Source organism: Corella eumyota, chromosome 7 (assembly GCF_963082875.1).
Source record: "Corella eumyota chromosome 7, kaCorEumy4.1, whole genome shotgun sequence".
Taxonomy (NCBI): domain Eukaryota; kingdom Metazoa; phylum Chordata; class Ascidiacea; order Phlebobranchia; family Corellidae; genus Corella; species Corella eumyota.
Genome location: NC_137496.1, coordinates 1035355 through 1052359, shown reverse-complemented (window position 1 = coordinate 1052359; position 17005 = coordinate 1035355). Strand labels below are relative to the sequence as shown.

The following is a 17005-nucleotide window of genomic DNA, read 5'->3' as shown; positions in this document are numbered from 1 at the left end:
ATATTTTGAATATCATTTGGTTAATTCAACTTTTTTAAATTTTGATTTGTTTAGTAATGACATTGTATAGCAATAGTTGAAAGCACAAACTTCTTTGAAACTACTTATAAACTCGTATACTTGTTTTTTGTTATTGGCAAGTCACGGCTTTGCTTGACTTCACTTGGTTCGTCTCGGACAAAGAAAGTTGCAACTCCGACGCAATTTTACTTTAACATGCAGAACGAAAGTTGTACTTGTACCATTTGCAGCAGATAGTTGAGTGCTAATCGTGGCAAAGTTGCATAAGAGACATAAATATCTAATTATTGTGCTTTGTTTTATATAGATTTATGATTACAACATTTTTATGATAAAATGAAGCTACTGCGAGCAACTATATTGTTGGTGGTGGTTCTTGCTTTGTTAAACTTGATTGAAGCAAGACCAAAAAAAAAACAACAAAACAAAAAAAAATATCGCGTGAGTGGACGTTGGAAGAAAAAAGACTTTAAAAATGCTTTAAGAAACGAAGAAGAATATTTGTTGGGTCCTGATGGTAGCGCACGGTATGATCATATCCCAAATACTCGACCTCAAGCTTTGCACGCACCTTCTAATAGCAGACCTGGTGCTTCCAGTCCTTCCTACTATGTAGCGTCAAGCAGGCCCCAGTTGAATGGAAATTTCGGTCCCGATCCGGTCCCTCCAGGTCGGATACCTTCGAAAAAACAGTTCCAGGGTAATTTTGGAGATGCCCCCGACCCTCTTATAGGAGCACCTCCCCCTGATTCGATTGAAACGATGTCAAACCAGGAAAGGGAAGATGCAGCTGTGGTTAGTTAAAACTTTACACTATTCATAATACGATTTAATTTAATTTTAATAAACTTATTTTCGATTTTAGAAATTTTTTGTTCGAGCTAATTACACAAGTAACGACATCGCAGATAAGGGAGCACTCGTAAGGCAAATGCAAAGAAATTATGGCCTTCGTCCAACTGGTATGTTTGTTGAGTAAAAATTTAGTGTAGGGTAAAACATTTGCTTTAAATATATATATTCAGGAAGTTTTATTTGTAATTTCCAAACAAATATTCTTTTTATTTTGCATGGTTATATTAGAACCTTGTTTCTCGGATCAGCGTTTATCGATAGTTTACGCACTTTTTATTGGCATCAAATAAATATTTTGTATTTAGGAAATCTGGATGATAAAACTATTACATTAATGATGGCTGCGAGATGTGGTTTTCCTGATGGTCCAGCCGGGTATCGAACATTTGGGAACAGAGAAAGATGGGAGACCAACCCTGTTACTTATAAGTAAGATTTACTTGATTAAAATTTAAGCTAAATTTACTTTGGAATCAAATTTTGCAAATGTATAATCTTTTACACATTTTCGCCTTCTGCATTACCATTGCTTTTGTAAGCTGCATTTGACAGCACAAAGCGTTATAATGACGTCATTTTTGGTTAGCAAACAACTGGCAAAGTTTAAAGGTTTTGGGTAATTCCATATTTATGACTCAATATCCAGCGGAGCTGAAGTAAAGATGACTCATAACTTAACTCCAATGCTTTAAGATAGCAGGAGTTGTTGTTTTGTATTTTAATACGCACTTTGGTTCACGTTGTGGTTATGACTAGGCTATTGCAACAGTTTTTAATGGTAAATAAACCCAGTGTTGTTTGCCGACCAAGGTTATAAAAGTCCTGAGTTCTTTACAATAATATTTTAAAGTGTTGCTAACTGCTGATTTTAAGTATTGCTTTCAGACATTATTCTTCTTCGTTGGTTTCCACTTTTAAATATTTTCAATATTTGTTTTCGTCGAATAAAGGGGCATTAGGTGGACTTAAACTTTAGATAAATTTGAAATTGAACCTCGCTAAAGTTTGTTGTTCAAATTTTATTAGATTAGGGAGTGTATTTCAGCTCATTTTTAATTTGTTTTTAAATTAAACTTTTTTACCACAAAAACTTTGTTGTGAAAAGATTTATTGCTCTTTAAATAACAAACTTAAATTGTTTATTTTCTTAAACTTGATTCAATTTCAAGAAATTTATCCAAATAGTAAACAAAAAATTACCCAAAACTGTTCCTATGTTTACAACATGCACTCGATAATACCAAACCTTTATATTTTGAATGCAGAATTACTGGTTACTCCCCGGACATGAGTGAATGTCAAACAAGAAATATAATCAAACAAGCCATGAGAGTTTGGGAAGAAGTGGTTAACCTTAATTTTGAGGAAAGCGATGCTGACACGGTAGACATGGATATCTTCTTCGGCTACCGTAAGTATTGTCTCAGCAATATACTTAACTTTAAGTTTTAGGGCGAATAAGTCCAACTTTTGGCCTTGTATAAGCTAAGAACGCATGTTAACATGTATATTGTCACGATTTGGTTGTGGTCTCTTGTATCAAAAATATCCGTACTAATACTTATTATTAAAAACTAGTTACATTTAACCGTCCAAAAACTCGCATCACAAATACTCCCACACAATGCATTTCTAGCATATTAAACGGCAGATCACGTGATACAAAGCACGTGTTAGAGATGAGAGCTAGGACTTCAAAAATATTTTATAAAGTTTTACAACTGACGTGACTTAGGTGTAAACACGTGACTAGAAATAGATCTTAAAGTAAACAACAACAGAATGGCGAATTTGTTACAGAATTTAAGGTCAACTATTACTGAATATTAGTTAAATTTAGTTGATTTAAAAGGCTTATACATGCTTAAATATGATATAGTAATATGTGGTCATTTGATGTCTTAGTTTTAATGTCTTAATATAGAATCAAACCAAGAAACAATACCTTAATTTTATAACGCCATTAATTTCATCGTATTTTTCATTCCTACGTTGTGTTTGTATGCAGAGGAGCACGGTGATGGATATCAATTCGACGGAAAAAATGGACTTTTGGCTCACGCATTCACAGCCGGGAAAACTTCAATTGCTGGAGACACTCACTTTGATGAAGCTGAGTTCTGGACTCTCGGAAAAGGAAGAAGTAATTTTTACATTTCCAAAAAAAATTTTAAATTAAAATTAAATAACCTAAAACCATATTATTTTTAGCTCAATCAGATTCTTAAAAATTGTATTTTTTAGTTTAAGTATGCTTATATTAACATATCAAAGACCAACAGAAACTTGGTCCACTATTCAGCACCAGATTTAAATCTCGTCAGTTTATTATTTAGCACCATATGTAAAACCTAGCCTTACATTTTAAATTTGATGCCAAATAACGAACTAATGTCTGGTGTCTAATTCATGCATGCATATAAAGGTTTCAGCTGAGTTATTTTTAACACGATTGACCTTTTTAGTTTTGGAAACTTATTATGGAAATGCTGAAGGTGACCCTTGCGTGTTTCCGTTTGTGTTTGAGAATGTAGAGTACGATACTTGTATTACAGTTGGCCGAGATGATGGATTGGAATGGTGTTCGACAACTACGAATTATGACAATGACAGAACATGGGGTTTCTGCCCCCAAGAAAGTAAGTCAAGCTTATTTATGTAATAATTTTGCAAATTAAATGCTTTAACATAGAAATTTGCCTATAATTGTTTACATCAAAGGCATAATATCTAGTAAATGAAGACATAGCTCAATAAGTGGTTTGTTATTTACATTATATTTTTCAAAAAAAAGCAACGTTTAAGCTATTTTTTAAACCCTGCTTTTAGCTTTATTCACATATGGAGGAAATGCGGAGGGAAATCCATGTGAGTTTCCTTTTATCTTTCTCGGTAAAACTTACGATTCGTGCACCTACGATGGTCGATCAGACGGATATAGATGGTGTTCAACAACTTCGAATTTCGACACTGACACAACTTGGGGGTTTTGCCCAGACAGAGGTAAATTTACTTTGAGAATCTGTTTGTTCTTTGCCTGTTCTCATTTTGTTGTAAATATAAATAGATAGCTAGTATTATATATTTATTGGTCGCGCTTGATACAGATTAATGCAATTTAAAATACACGACCTTATACCTTGTTCAAATAGAATCACAAAAAAAAATTAATATGAAATACATTTATCTTAAATCGGCGCTCTAACTGTAACTACTTAAACTATATAACAACTAAACAAAACACATGTAAACAAATAGGCAATTAAAGCTTGGAACTATTTAAGTATCAATTAAGATAACAACAGCACAAGTTACACTAGCTTAGTTTTTATAACTTCACAACTTTAATCCCTGCTCTCATTTGATCAACATTGTTTTTAAATTGATTTAATATAACGCAGCACATGGAACCTATGGAGGTAACTCAAACGGAAATGCTTGTGTTTTTCCTTTTATCTTTAACGGAAATACATACGAATCATGTACAAGGGTCGGTAGGAATGATTACAAAAGTTGGTGTTCTACCACACCTGACTATGACGCTGATCAAAAGTTCGGGTTCTGTCAGGATAGTGGGTACAGTCTCTTTCTGGTTGCTGCTCATGAGATTGGTCACGCCATTGGGTTGGATCATTCGTCAGTACCTGAAGCTCTTATGTATCCATCGTAAGTATATATTACAAAATATTAAAAATTTTGAACAGGGTTATGCGTTATGGGAAATTAGGGTAACTCTCATTTGGCCGAAGACAATTGAGCAAAAATTATATACTTTAAAACGAAAACCTATCAATAATAAAACAGTTTAAACAAACCCCCATTTACCTCAACTATCCTTAAATGTCTATATTTTCTAAAAAATGTTCACCAAAATACTGGTAAAATATTGTGTTCAAAACTTTGTTATTTGGAAAAATGTTTATTCGGTCAAATGGATGAATACCATAACATTTTATGCAGTAGAATTTATTTTTTATTTCTTGACTGCATATTAACACATTTTGAAATATATTTTTTAGATATTCGTTTGTAAGCAATTTTGCTCTTCCAGCAGATGACACGAATGGGGCACGTGATCTTTATGGAGGTCCCCGGACTCAACAATTACCTCCATTGAAGTTGGAGAAATGTGGAGGAGATTTGAGTACGACAGATGGTGATGGTTAGTTACTTAATTAATTAATTGTTTATGCTTTTACAATTTTCTTAATAAATCAACGAAAACATTTAAACTCATTAAAAACTCAAATTTATTAAAAATTCAAGCTCATTTAAAAAACTCAATGAAAGGCCTAAACTCATTCGAAAAATTAAACTCAATAAAATACTCAAATTTAGTAAATCATCTACTCTCAACTAAATAAGTTTTACCTTAAACTTAATAATCTATATAGCTATAGCATATCACAAAAATATTTTTAACCCAAACTTAAATTTGAGGGAATATTTTGTAGGTGGTTCAACAACAACATCAACAGCTCGTCCGACAATATCAACAACCCGTTCACCAAGATCAACAGCTCGTCCTACAACAACTACATCTTCAGCAGTTAGTCAAGATATCTGTGAATGGAATAAAGTTGACGCTTTGCTGCTGCTGGGAACAGAATTATTCATTTTCAATGTAAGAATATTTTTGCAAGACAGAAACTAAAAATTTTTGCTTAGAGATATTAATATTATTTGATGTTATATAACTTCGGTTAGCTTTTCTATTTTGGCCTCTTTGAACAATTTTACATGTTTTAAACACAATACACTTAAAGCCATTTAAAATTTGATTTAAGGGTCCATACTTTGTTCGATCAACATTTGCCAGAGGCCAAACCCCCACCCACACCAAGACATTTACAATCAAGTCTCAATGGGGACGCACAGTCCCGAATCAAATTGATGCTGCCTACTTTAATCAGTCATCCTCCTCTTTAGTTTTTTTTCGAGGTAAGCTTTTCATTGTCGCTTTATTTGTGTGTTGTTAATGTAAAGAGGTCAAACACATAAATATAGCTTTTCTCATCTCGATTTGTTGATCATTTTTTTACTGGTTTGTTGTAGCGTTTCTTTGGTAATATTGTCTAATTATTAGACTATTAACTAATTTTTAGCTTACTTAACCAATGTAAGTAAACTAAGATAGGCTATTACAATATAGAATGTCGTGTGTATAGCCAAAACTAACTTTTCGGGTATTATATGCTTAATTAACTTGTTATACTTATATTGTTCAGGTCTCCGTTACTGGGCTATAGAGCAAACTGGTTTTATAGTTAATCCTGGCTTTCCTAAACCACTGACTGAACTGGGATTGCCACTAAATGGTGAAGACTTAAACGGGGTCTTGAATTGGAGGCGATCTAAGAACCGCAGACGAACCTATTTTTTTACCAGAAACAAATACTATAGGTATGACAACTTTATCATGATATAAAGAAGTGTAGTAACTGTAAAATGACATCTTATGTTGGCATAAACATATAGCTATGGCATGATTTATATGATGCTATTTTATTAAAATGCGTTGGTTTTTAAGTTAACATTACTACAGTCACAAATGTTTAAAACAAATACAAACTAACATCATGGACTAGCTTTGGTGTTTAACGTAAGTAACTTTCTTATGTGGATTTAAAAATTAAACTAGTTTTTTTTCTTTAAAGGTACAATGAGATCACAAAGCGTTTGGATAAAAACTACCCCAAACCTTTATCTAATTGGGTTGGAGTACCAGCAGATTTTGATGCCGTTTCAGAACATCCATACATATCAAGTAAGTAGACTATACACTCATACTTAAACATAAACAAGGTGATATTTTAATGTTTTTTTTCCTATATCATTTACGCCCAAAACTAAATCACAATTTTATTTTTATATACAAGTATTTAATAGAATCTTATTTAAATAAAAACCCAGGTTGAATATACATAAATAAATCAAATCCAATGCTATATTACCCAATAACATTTACAGTGGCTAACACTTAAACAACGCTTTACAAATAGATAAGTAAAATAGGTTTAGCGCCTCGAGAAAATATTAGGGCACAAAATGTGCACAAAGTTTGCTACAGTATTCTATATCTTTACTTTTCTTTTTCAGAATATTCGGTTTTCATAAAGGGCGATGTAGTGTATATGCTGAACAACTACAAAGTCAGAGTTGCTGAGAAAATGCCTTTGAGCGAATGGTTAGGATGTCCTCAATCAGAAGGACCTGGACCCGTTCCTCTTCTTGACAACGGACAGGCATATCCCGGTACTTCTGTAGAGCCTTGAAATCTTCACCCAAAATAAATATGTTTGTGTAGCATATTCTACCTTTACTATACGTTATATGCGGGTTAAATAATCATTTTTGTTTGGTCTGTAATGTGTGTGTTGTTTTTTTATAATTTGTTGTTATATTTTATATGGTAATTTTAGTTTTTATGTTTAAATGTAAAATGTGTGTAGAACCCAATGATAAATAATTTACTGTAAAATGTATGTCCTTTTTTTTAATTAATCAAAACATAAACATATTGGCCAGCATTAAGATATATATAAAGTATTAAAACTTTTTTTTATGGTCAAGAATAACTAGATTAAATATTTGTAAAAAAAATATATATTTTGTATGTCCGACTTAATTTTTTTGAAAACATTGATGTTTTGTCTTTTAAGCACCTGTCAATCAAAGATATAAGATAAATATAAGGCAATGATATAAAAATTTTGATTGACACTTTCTTCAAACAACTTGTTGTCTGATATTACGGTATCACTTATTATAAATGCTGGAAGTCCCGTTAGTTCAATATTTTAAAGTAAATCCATGGTAATATAGGTTTACATATGTTTAATATCGCTGTTTATAAAAATTCGCGGAATGGGACGGAGCGGCATTTTTGTACTTTAATGCGAGATAAATGCAGTCAAGGTCTGAGGAATGATGCGGGACTGCAAAGGCACAGGAATAAATAGAATGATGCTAAAACGACTATAAAGTGCAAGGGAAGATTAGGGAAGGGTATAAAAATCCCGTCATTTTCCGCATTCAGCGTCTTTTTGTTAACATTTACATACGGCCTCGGTATTTCCCACACCCCGCAATCTTTCGTATCCCATATTTTAGTACTACCCAAATATAAGGCAATGATATAAAAATTTTGATTGACACATTCTTCAAACAACTTGTTGTCTGATATTACGGTATCACTTATTATAAATGCTGGAAGTCCCGTTAGTTCAATATTTTAAAGTAAATCCATGGTAATATAGGTTTACATATGTTTAATATCGCTGTTTATAAAAATTCGCGGAATGGGACGGAGCGGCATTTTTGTACTTTAATGCGAGATAAATGCAGTCAAGGTCTGAGGAATGATGCGGGACTGCAAAGGCACAGGAATAAATAGAATGATGCTAAAACGACTATAAAGTGCAAGGGAAGATTAGGGAAGGGTATAAAAATCCCGTCATTTTCCGCATTCAGCGTCTTTTTGTTAACATTTACATACGGCCTCGGTATTTCCCACACCCCGCAATCTTTCGTATCCCATATTTTAGTACTACCCAAATATAAGGCAATGATATAAAAATTTTGATTGACACATTCTTCAAACAACTTGTTGTCTGATATTACGGTATCACTTATTATAAATGCTGGAAGTCCCGTTAGTTCAATATTTTAAAGTAAATCCATGGTAATATAGGTTTACATATGTTTAATATCGCTGTTTATAAAAATTCGCGGAATGGGACGGAGCGGCATTTTTGTACTTTAATGCGAGATAAATGCAGTCAAGGTCTGAGGAATGATGCGGGACTGCAAAGGCACAGGAATAAATAGAATGATGCTAAAACGACTATAAAGTGCAAGGGAAGATTAGGGAAGGGTATAAAAATCCCGTCATTTTCCGCATTCAGCGTCTTTTTGTTAACATTTACATACGGCCTCGGTATTTCCCACACCCCGCAATCTTTCGTATCCCATATTTTAGTACTACCCAAATATAAGGCAATGATATAAAAATTTTGATTGACACATTCTCAAACAACTTGTTGTCTGATATAACGGTCTGACTTATTATAAATGCTAGAAGTCAGTTAATTCAATATTTTACAAGTAAATCCATGGTAATATAGGTTTACATATGTTTAATATCGCTGTTTATAAAAATTCGCGGAATGGGACGGAGCGGCATTTTTGTACTTTAATGCGAGATAAATGCAGTCAAGGTCTGAGGAATGATGCGGGACTGCAAAGGCACAGGAATAAATAGAATGATGCTAAAACGACTATAAAGTGCAAGGGAAGATTAGGGAAGGGTATAAAAATCCCGTCATTTTCCGCATTCAGCGTCTTTTTGTTAACATTTACATACGGCCTCGGTATTTCCCACACCCCGCAATCTTTCGTATCCCATATTTTAGTACTACCCAAATATAAGGCAATGATATAAAAATTTTGATTGACACATTCTCAAACAACTTGTTGTCTGATATAACGGTCTGACTTATTATAAATGCTAGAAGTCAGTTAATTCAATATTTTACAAGTAAATCCATGGTAATATAGGTTTACATATGTTTAATATCGCTGTTTATAAAAATTCGCGGAATGGGACGGAGCGGCATTTTTGTACTTTAATGCGAGATAAATGCAGTCAAGGTCTGAGGAATGATGCGGGACTGCAAAGGCACAGGAATAAATAGAATGATGCTAAAACGACTATAAAGTGCAAGGGAAGATTAGGGAAGGGTATAAAAATCCCGTCATTTTCCGCATTCAGCGTCTTTTTGTTAACATTTACATACGGCCTCGGTATTTCCCACACCCCGCAATCTTTCGTATCCCATATTTTAGTACTACCCAAATATAAGGCAATGATATAAAAATTTTGATTGACACATTCTCAAACAACTTGTTGTCTGATATAACGGTCTGACTTATTATAAATGCTAGAAGTCAGTTAATTCAATATTTTACAAGTAAATCCATGGTAATATAGGTTTACATATGTTTAATATCGCTGTTTATAAAAATTCGCGGAATGGGACGGAGCGGCATTTTTGTACTTTAATGCGAGATAAATGCAGTCAAGGTCTGAGGAATGATGCGGGACTGCAAAGGCACAGGAATAAATAGAATGATGCTAAAACGACTATAAAGTGCAAGGGAAGATTAGGGAAGGGTATAAAAATCCCGTCATTTTCCGCATTCAGCGTCTTTTTGTTAACATTTACATACGGCCTCGGTATTTCCCACACCCCGCAATCTTTCGTATCCCATATTTTAGTACTACCCAAATATAAGGCAATGATATAAAAATTTTGATTGACACATTCTCAAACAACTTGTTGTCTGATATAACGGTCTGACTTATTATAAATGCTAGAAGTCAGTTAATTCAATATTTTACAAGTAAATCCATGGTAACATAGGTTTACATATGTTTAATATCGCCGTTTATCGGGTTTAAACATCGCAATTTTAAATGATGTAAGTAATCGCTATTCGGCCACTGTATTTTGGGAATTACTTCGTTTACACTAACTTTCGTACAGTTAAAATATCGATTAAGATAAAAATTATCTTATTTTAAAAAAGAAGGTCATTTCTTTGTTCGTTTTAATTAAATTTTAACGGTTACGGTAACTTTCGTTACATATCGTTTAACTTACTGAAAAAACATTAGCGAAGTTAATGTTTTGTGTAATGAAATTTATTGACAAAGTTGTAATTTGACAAAGTTTCTTTTTTGATTCACTGTGCCCAACCATGGTGTTCAATTACAACTTGATATCAGTTAACTAATTAGAAAATTTGAGAATGTTAGACTAGTTTACCCCTTTTGGCGAAAATCAATTGAGTCCCTACATAAATTAATTTTTTAAGATTTTTAAGATTAAAGTATTGTGCTTTAAGCTAATTACTTATTTTTTTAAGGTAATTCGTTTTCGTTAGCTGTGTTTTTTAGTTATACAAGTAGTTAATGCATAGAGATCTTTTACTTTTTAAAAATAACAAGGATTTAAGTCGTATTGCTTTACCTATAAGCTTATGTGAGGAGAACTTGTTTGATGTCACAAAAAAAGTCGGAAGAAAAAGGAGTTGGTAAATATGCAAAAGATCAAACCTGCTTGTTATTTTTTCTTTTATTTTAATGTAAATCAAATTATACTTTAGTTAATTTTTTCTGAACTTTAACTTTATTTTTCAGCTTTTTTGGTTAGTTCAATTCAACGAGTTAATCAAAGAATTTGTAACTTGAATTTAAAGTTATCAAAATGTGACAATGAACTTGCGATAGAAAGCCAAACTCCTGTTAACAAGGAGGCAGATGATCCAGCCACTGACACCTTTAGGCAAAAACTCTCCTAGAAAAGATCGACAAGGTCAGCTAAAGGTAAGTAATGTCAAAAAATTATATTTTATTAAGTTAAGAAACTTTGTGTAGTACTAACACTATGGTGTAGTGGGTAAAATATTTGGCTTTACTATGTAAAGTTCTTGGTTTAATTCCTGCTGCTTCTAGGACAAACAATATTAATATTCTAAACTAAAAATGCCGTTTCAAGACTGGAATAATTATTACCTCGTGTTGAGATCGTGAAGTTGGTACTTCTATATCAAAGTTAAATACATACATTGTAAATAATTGTGTACCCATATCAGTCAATTAAATATTGTTGTGTGTTTTTTAAGCTTTCAAATTGTTTGTTTAAGAAAGAAAAGAATGAGCGACCCAAAAATGTGCCGGCAAATTTTCTCAGGATTCCACTTACTCGGGTAAAACCTAATATTGGTAACTAGTCGATTTTATACAAACTCTCCTTTAAAACCACAACAATACAAATAAAACCATTTTATTTTTTTTAGTTGATTTTCAAGATGAATGAAAAGTCAAAAAAGAAAACTATAGCTTTGGCAAAGGTTGTCTTATTAAACCTACAGTACATTGAATATATATTTGTTTTATTCAAAAAACAAAATAAATTTAAATTTGCAAAAAGTAAGAAAAAATGCTTTAAATGTCAAAAAATTAAAAATGCACTGGCATTTTACAATAGTAACATTTTGGTTTTTAATTGTATTTTTTTACCTTATGCTTACTTTTTGCAGAGGTATGCCAACAGCCTAGCTCAATCAGTTTACTCTGGATTTTGTTTGGCCTTCCCACAATCGTGGAGACAGTTTGACAAACCCCAATTTAAGGAGACCCTTATTTCTACCATGACTGTTTGGACAAATGGAATAAAGCCTCCTCTGAGACAAAATGAAAAGTGGAATTATTTTGACCTGGAACCAAGAGGAATGAGAAAAGAGGAAAACATGAAAGTGAAAAGTAAGTAATTTCAGGATTTTTAATAATAACCAACTTTTCGCAAGTATGTAAAAACTGTTTTTGGATTGATTCTACATTATGCTGTTGGTAACTCATATTTATCATGTGTTAAATATATATTTTGAGTGTTTATTTTGTGTTAAGTTTTGTAGATTGCAAGTTATTTTGTAGTAACTTAGTTTTTAAGTATGCCCGGCTTTTTTAATGTTAATGTTAGTTCTCTCCTACATGGTTCAGTGATGTTCCCCTTTTTTCTATTAGGTTTTCTTTTGTGTTTTGAGTTTGACTTTTAGTTCTTTTGATTTGTGCTTGTTAGGTGGTAAACCTATTTCTGTTATTGCATGCAATCTCAGTAAGTAAATACTAAATTTTTTTTTTAATTTTTTTTTTTTTTTTTAATTGTTTTTAACATCGATCTGCATAGTTCGATCGCTGTGTGTTTAATCTTTATGGTTGATCCCCTCTGTTCAATAAATATTTGTTCCAGGGTGGTCTGAAGTATGAAGATTTCCCTTTACCAGTTTGGGTATTTTATATAAATTATGAGCAGTATATTAAATACTTTTTATATTATCCTTTGGTATTGAGGGGCTTTATAGAAATTACTGACCTTTTACATAAGGTGTCAGTTACATAACTGTGAGATATAAATAAGTTAACATTTTATCCCTGTTCCGTATTTACTCCTGGAATCGTGTGTTTGTTATTTTATCTTATAGTTCCTTGAATTACCAATCGTATCAGTACTGATATATTAAATTATAAAAAGTTTTCGAACAACTGCTTGAGTTTAACTTGCCTAATTTTTATTTTTTTTCAGAAATCTACGAACGAGACAAAAATCATTGAAGCAGCTGCTGCTTCCAATACAGCTCCTTGCGCAAAATTTATAAACTGAACTTACCCAATCTTAAGTAATTATTACTAATTACCTAATTGTTTAACCCTTTTTATAGTAACTTTAAATGTTAACTATTGCCGGTTTTTGATACCTTATGCTCTTTTTACTTTGCATTTTATCCTAAAAATGTTGTATACTTTGTTACCTGATATTTTTTATATTTAAAAGTTATTTAGTTATCTTTAAAAAAAGATGTTTATTAGTACAAAAAATAGACCCAATGTTAACATCTCATGAGTACAAATCTTGGCAGAGGTTGTTTAAAGTATAGACCACATAGCTTAATAGAATTTCGATACAATAAGTGTTTGCATGTATGTTTACATTGCAACCAATATAGCTTTAAAAATGTATTGATAATAGAGCTGCCAAATACTGAACTATTGTCCACGATTTGTGACTTCGAATCGCAGCAATAGCAGGCATGGTAAACATTATATTTTAAACATGTGTTTACGTTGCAACCAGTATAGCCTTGAATTAGTAGTCCTGGAATCGTCGCCCCGGTAGCAGAGTGGGATAGTCGGCTTGACAATGTGGGCAAGGTTGATGGGTCGAATCCCGGCTACGCTAAGGCGAATGGGAATGGTTCCAGAAGTTAATTACTATTTTGAAAATTATTGAAACATTACAACCTATATACCCTTAAATTAGTAGTACTGAAAGTGCCGCCCCGGTAGCCGAGTGGGATATAACAGTCGACGCCAGCCATAGTCGTTAGGGGCGACAGCCATCGTCGTAGGGGCCGACGCAAGTTGGGTTGGATTCCTGGCACACCATTGTCGTAAGGGCCGACAAAACAAAAGTCGCTTCCGCGACTGTCGAAAAGTTTTGGCGCCGGTTGGGTTCCAATCCTGACACCTTGCCTAGTGGCCTAAAAAAAACAAGGGGTTTGCTGAAATTTTTAGCTCAGCTCGCTAAAAGGTGTTCAAAACATAGGGGATCAAAAAGCGCATTTGGAGCTCACCTCTTAGAGCTTAACTCTTACAGCTAATTTGTGTTCAAAACATAGGGGATTAAAACAGCTCTAAGACCTCAACTCTTACAGCTAATTTCTGTTCAAAACTAGGGGATCAAAACAGCTCTTAGAGCTCAACTCTTACAGCTAATTTGTGTTCAAAACATAGGGGATCAAAACAGCTCTTAGACCTCAGCTCTTAGAGCTTAACTCTTACAGCTAATTGGTGTTCAAAATATAGGGGATCAAAACAGCTCTTAGACCTCAGCTCTTAGAGCTTAACTCTTAGAGCTTAACTCTTACAGCTAATTGGTGTTCAAAACATAAGGGATCAAAACAGCTCTTAGATCTCACCTCTTAGAACTTAACTCTTACAGCTAATTGGTGTTCAAAATATAGGGGATCAAAACAGCTCTTAGACCTCAGCTCTTAGAGCTTAACTCTTACAGCTAATTGGTGTTCAAAACATAGGGAATGAAAACAGCTCTTAGAGCTCAACCCTTACAGCTAATTGGTGTTCAAAACATAGGGGATCAAAACAGCTCTTAGACCTCAGCTCTTAGAGCTTAACTCTTACAGCTAATTGGTGTTCAAAACATAAGGGATCAAAACAGCTCTTAGATCTCACCTCTTAGAACTTAACTCTTACAGCTAATTGGTGTTCAAAATATAGGGGATCAAAACAGCTCTTAGAGCTTAACTCTTACAGCTAATTGGTGTTCAAAACATAGGGAATGAAAACAGCTCTTAGAGCTCAACCCTTACAGCTAATTGGTGTTCAAAACATAGGGGATCAAAACAGCTCTTAGACCTCAGCTCTTAGAGCTTAACTCTTACAGCTAATTGGTGTTTAGAACATAGGGGATCAAAACAGCTCTTAGACCTCAGCTCTTAGACCTCAGCTCTTAGAGCTTAACTCTTACAGCTAATTGGTGTTTAGAACATAGGGGATCAAAACAGCTCTTAGACCTTAGCTCTTAGAGCTTAACTCTTACAGCTAATTGGTGTTTAGAACATAGGGGATCAAAACAGCTCTTAGACCTCAGCTCTTAGAGCTTAACTCTTACAGCTAATTTGTGTTCAAAACATAGGGGATCAAAACAGCTCTTAGACCTCAGCTTATAGAGCTCAACTCTTACAGCTAATTTGTGTTCAAAACATAGGGGATCAAAACAGCTCTTAGACCTCAGCTCTTAGAGCTTAACTCTTACGGCTAATTTGTGTTCAAAACATAGGGGATCAAAACAGCTCTTAGACCTCAGCTCTTAGAGCTCAACTCTTACAGCTAATTTGTGTTCAAAACATAGGGGATCAAAACAGCTCTTAGACCTCAGCTCTTAGAACTTAACTCTTACAGCTAATTTGTGTTCAAAACATAGGGGATCGAAACAGCTCTTAGACCTTAGCTCTTAGAGCTCAACTCTTACAGCTAATTTGTGTTCAAAACATAGGGGATCAAAACAGCTCTTAGACCTTAGCTCTTAGAGCTTAACTCTTATAGCTAATTGGTGTTCAAAACATAGGGGATCAAAACAGCTCTTAGACCTTAGCTCTTAGAGCTTAACTCTTACAGCTAATTTGTGTTCAAAACATAGGGGATCAAAACAGCTCTTAGACCTCGGCTCTTACAGCTCAACTCTTACAGCTAATTTGTGTTCAAAACATAGGGGATCAAAACAGCTCTTAGACCTCAGCTCTTAGAACTTAACTCTTACAGCTAATTTGTGTTCAAAACATAGGGGATCAAAACAGCTCTTAGACCTTAGCTCTTAGAGCTCAACTCTTACAGCTAATTTGTGTTCAAAACATAGGGGATCAAAACAGCTCTTAGACCTCAGCTCTTAGAGCTCAACTCTTACAGCTAATTTGTGTTCAAAACATAGGGGATCGAAACAGCTCTTAGACCTTAGCTCTTAGAGCTCAACTCTTACAGCTAATTTGTGTTCAAAACATAGGGGATCAAAACAGCTCTTAGACCTCAGCTCTTAGAGCTTAACTCTTACAGCTAATTGGTGTTCAAAACATAGGGGATCAAAACAGCTCTTAGACCTTAGCTCTTAGAGCTTAACTCTTATAGCTAATTGGTGTTTAGAACATAGGGGATAAAAACAGCTCTTAGACCTCAGCTCTTAGACCTCAGCTCTTAGAGCTTAACTCTTACAGCTAATTTGTGTTCAAAACATAGGGGATCAAAACAGCTCTTAGACCTCAGCTCTTAGAACTTAACTCTTACAGCTAATTTGTGTTCAAAACATAGGGGATCAAAACAGCTCTTAGACCTTAGCTCTTAGAGCTTAACTCTTACAGCTAATTTGTGTTCAAAACATAGGGGATCAAAACAGCTCTTAGACCTTAGCTTTTAGAGCTCAACTCTTACAGCTAATTTGTGTTCAAAACATAGGGGATCAAAACAGCTCTTAGACCTTAGCTCTTAGAGCTCAACTCTTACAGCTAATTTGTGTTCAAAACATAGGGGATCAAAACAGCTCTTAGAACTTAACTCTTACAGCTAATTTGTGTTCAAAACATAGGGGATCAAAACAGCTCTTAGACCTTAGCTCTTAGAGCTCAACTCTTACAACTAATTTGTGTTCAAAACATAGGGGATCAAAACAGCTCTTAGACCTTAGCTCTTAGAGCTTAACTCTTACAGCTAATTGGTGTTTAGAACATAAGGGATCAAAACAGCTCTTAGACCTCAGCTCTTAGGGCTTAACTCTTACAGCTAATTTGTGTTCAAAACATAGGGGATCAAAACAGCTCTTAGACCTCAGCTCTTAGAGCTCAACTCTTACAGCTAATTTGTGTTCAAAACATAGGGGATCAAAACAGCTCTTAGACCTCAGCTCTTAGAACTTAACTCTTACAGCTAATTTGTGTTCAAAACATAGGGGATCAAAACAGCTCTTAAACCTTAGCTCTTAGAGCTCAACTCTTACAG

At 33.9% G+C, this 17005-nt stretch overlaps 2 protein-coding genes across 5 annotated transcripts; both read left to right on the top strand.

The window, feature by feature from the left end:
• Positions 1 to 328: 328 nt before the first annotated feature.
• Positions 329 to 7506, top strand: LOC145760127 (72 kDa type IV collagenase-like). The gene is made up of 14 exons (XM_082573997.1): positions 329 to 816; positions 887 to 983; positions 1182 to 1305; positions 2142 to 2287; positions 2885 to 3019; positions 3342 to 3515; positions 3706 to 3879; positions 4278 to 4542; positions 4896 to 5038; positions 5331 to 5500; positions 5664 to 5817; positions 6105 to 6279; positions 6534 to 6643; positions 6976 to 7506. Exons 1-14 carry the CDS (start codon positions 358 to 360, stop codon positions 7149 to 7151), a joined length of 2502 nt encoding a protein of 833 aa, XP_082430123.1. The 5' UTR covers positions 329 to 357; the 3' UTR covers positions 7152 to 7506.
• A 208-nt stretch (positions 7507 to 7714) lies between these two features.
• LOC145760130 (protein FAM227A-like) lies at positions 7715 to 13353 on the top strand. Of its 4 annotated transcripts, XM_082574000.1 has the most exons (6): positions 7715 to 10974; positions 11081 to 11266; positions 11566 to 11649; positions 11740 to 11793; positions 11983 to 12205; positions 13026 to 13353. In XM_082574000.1, the coding sequence occupies exons 2-6, from the start codon at positions 11201 to 11203 to the stop codon at positions 13052 to 13054; spliced, it is 456 nt and encodes a 151-aa protein (XP_082430126.1). In that variant the 5' UTR covers positions 7715 to 10974; positions 11081 to 11200; the 3' UTR covers positions 13055 to 13353. The 4 variants fall into 4 exon arrangements, with proteins under 4 accessions (XP_082430126.1, XP_082430127.1, XP_082430125.1 ...); XM_082574001.1 differs by having other exon boundaries at positions 7715 to 11266; positions 11587 to 11649; XM_082573999.1 differs by having other exon boundaries at positions 7715 to 11266.
• Positions 13354 to 17005: the final 3652 nt, after the last annotated feature.

Bases quoted from the DNA above. Each gene is read 5' to 3' on its own strand.
- LOC145760127 (XM_082573997.1), top strand. From the start codon at position 358: ATGAAGCTACTGCGAGCAACTATATTGTTGGTGGTGGTTCTTGCTTTG. The intron at 1,306-2,141 runs GTAAGATTTACT...TTTTGAATGCAG, and splicing joins ACCAACCCTGTTACTTATAA to AATTACTGGTTACTCCCCGG. The intron at 5,501-5,663 runs GTAAGAATATTT...ATTTGATTTAAG, and splicing joins CAGAATTATTCATTTTCAAT to GGTCCATACTTTGTTCGATC.
- LOC145760130 (XM_082574000.1), top strand. From the start codon at position 11,201: ATGATCCAGCCACTGACACCTTTAGGCAAAAACTCTCCTAGAAAAGAT. The intron at 11,794-11,982 runs GTTGTCTTATTA...TACTTTTTGCAG, and splicing joins AAACTATAGCTTTGGCAAAG to AGGTATGCCAACAGCCTAGC. The intron at 12,206-13,025 runs GTAAGTAATTTC...ATTTTTTTTCAG, and splicing joins GGAAAACATGAAAGTGAAAA to AAATCTACGAACGAGACAAA.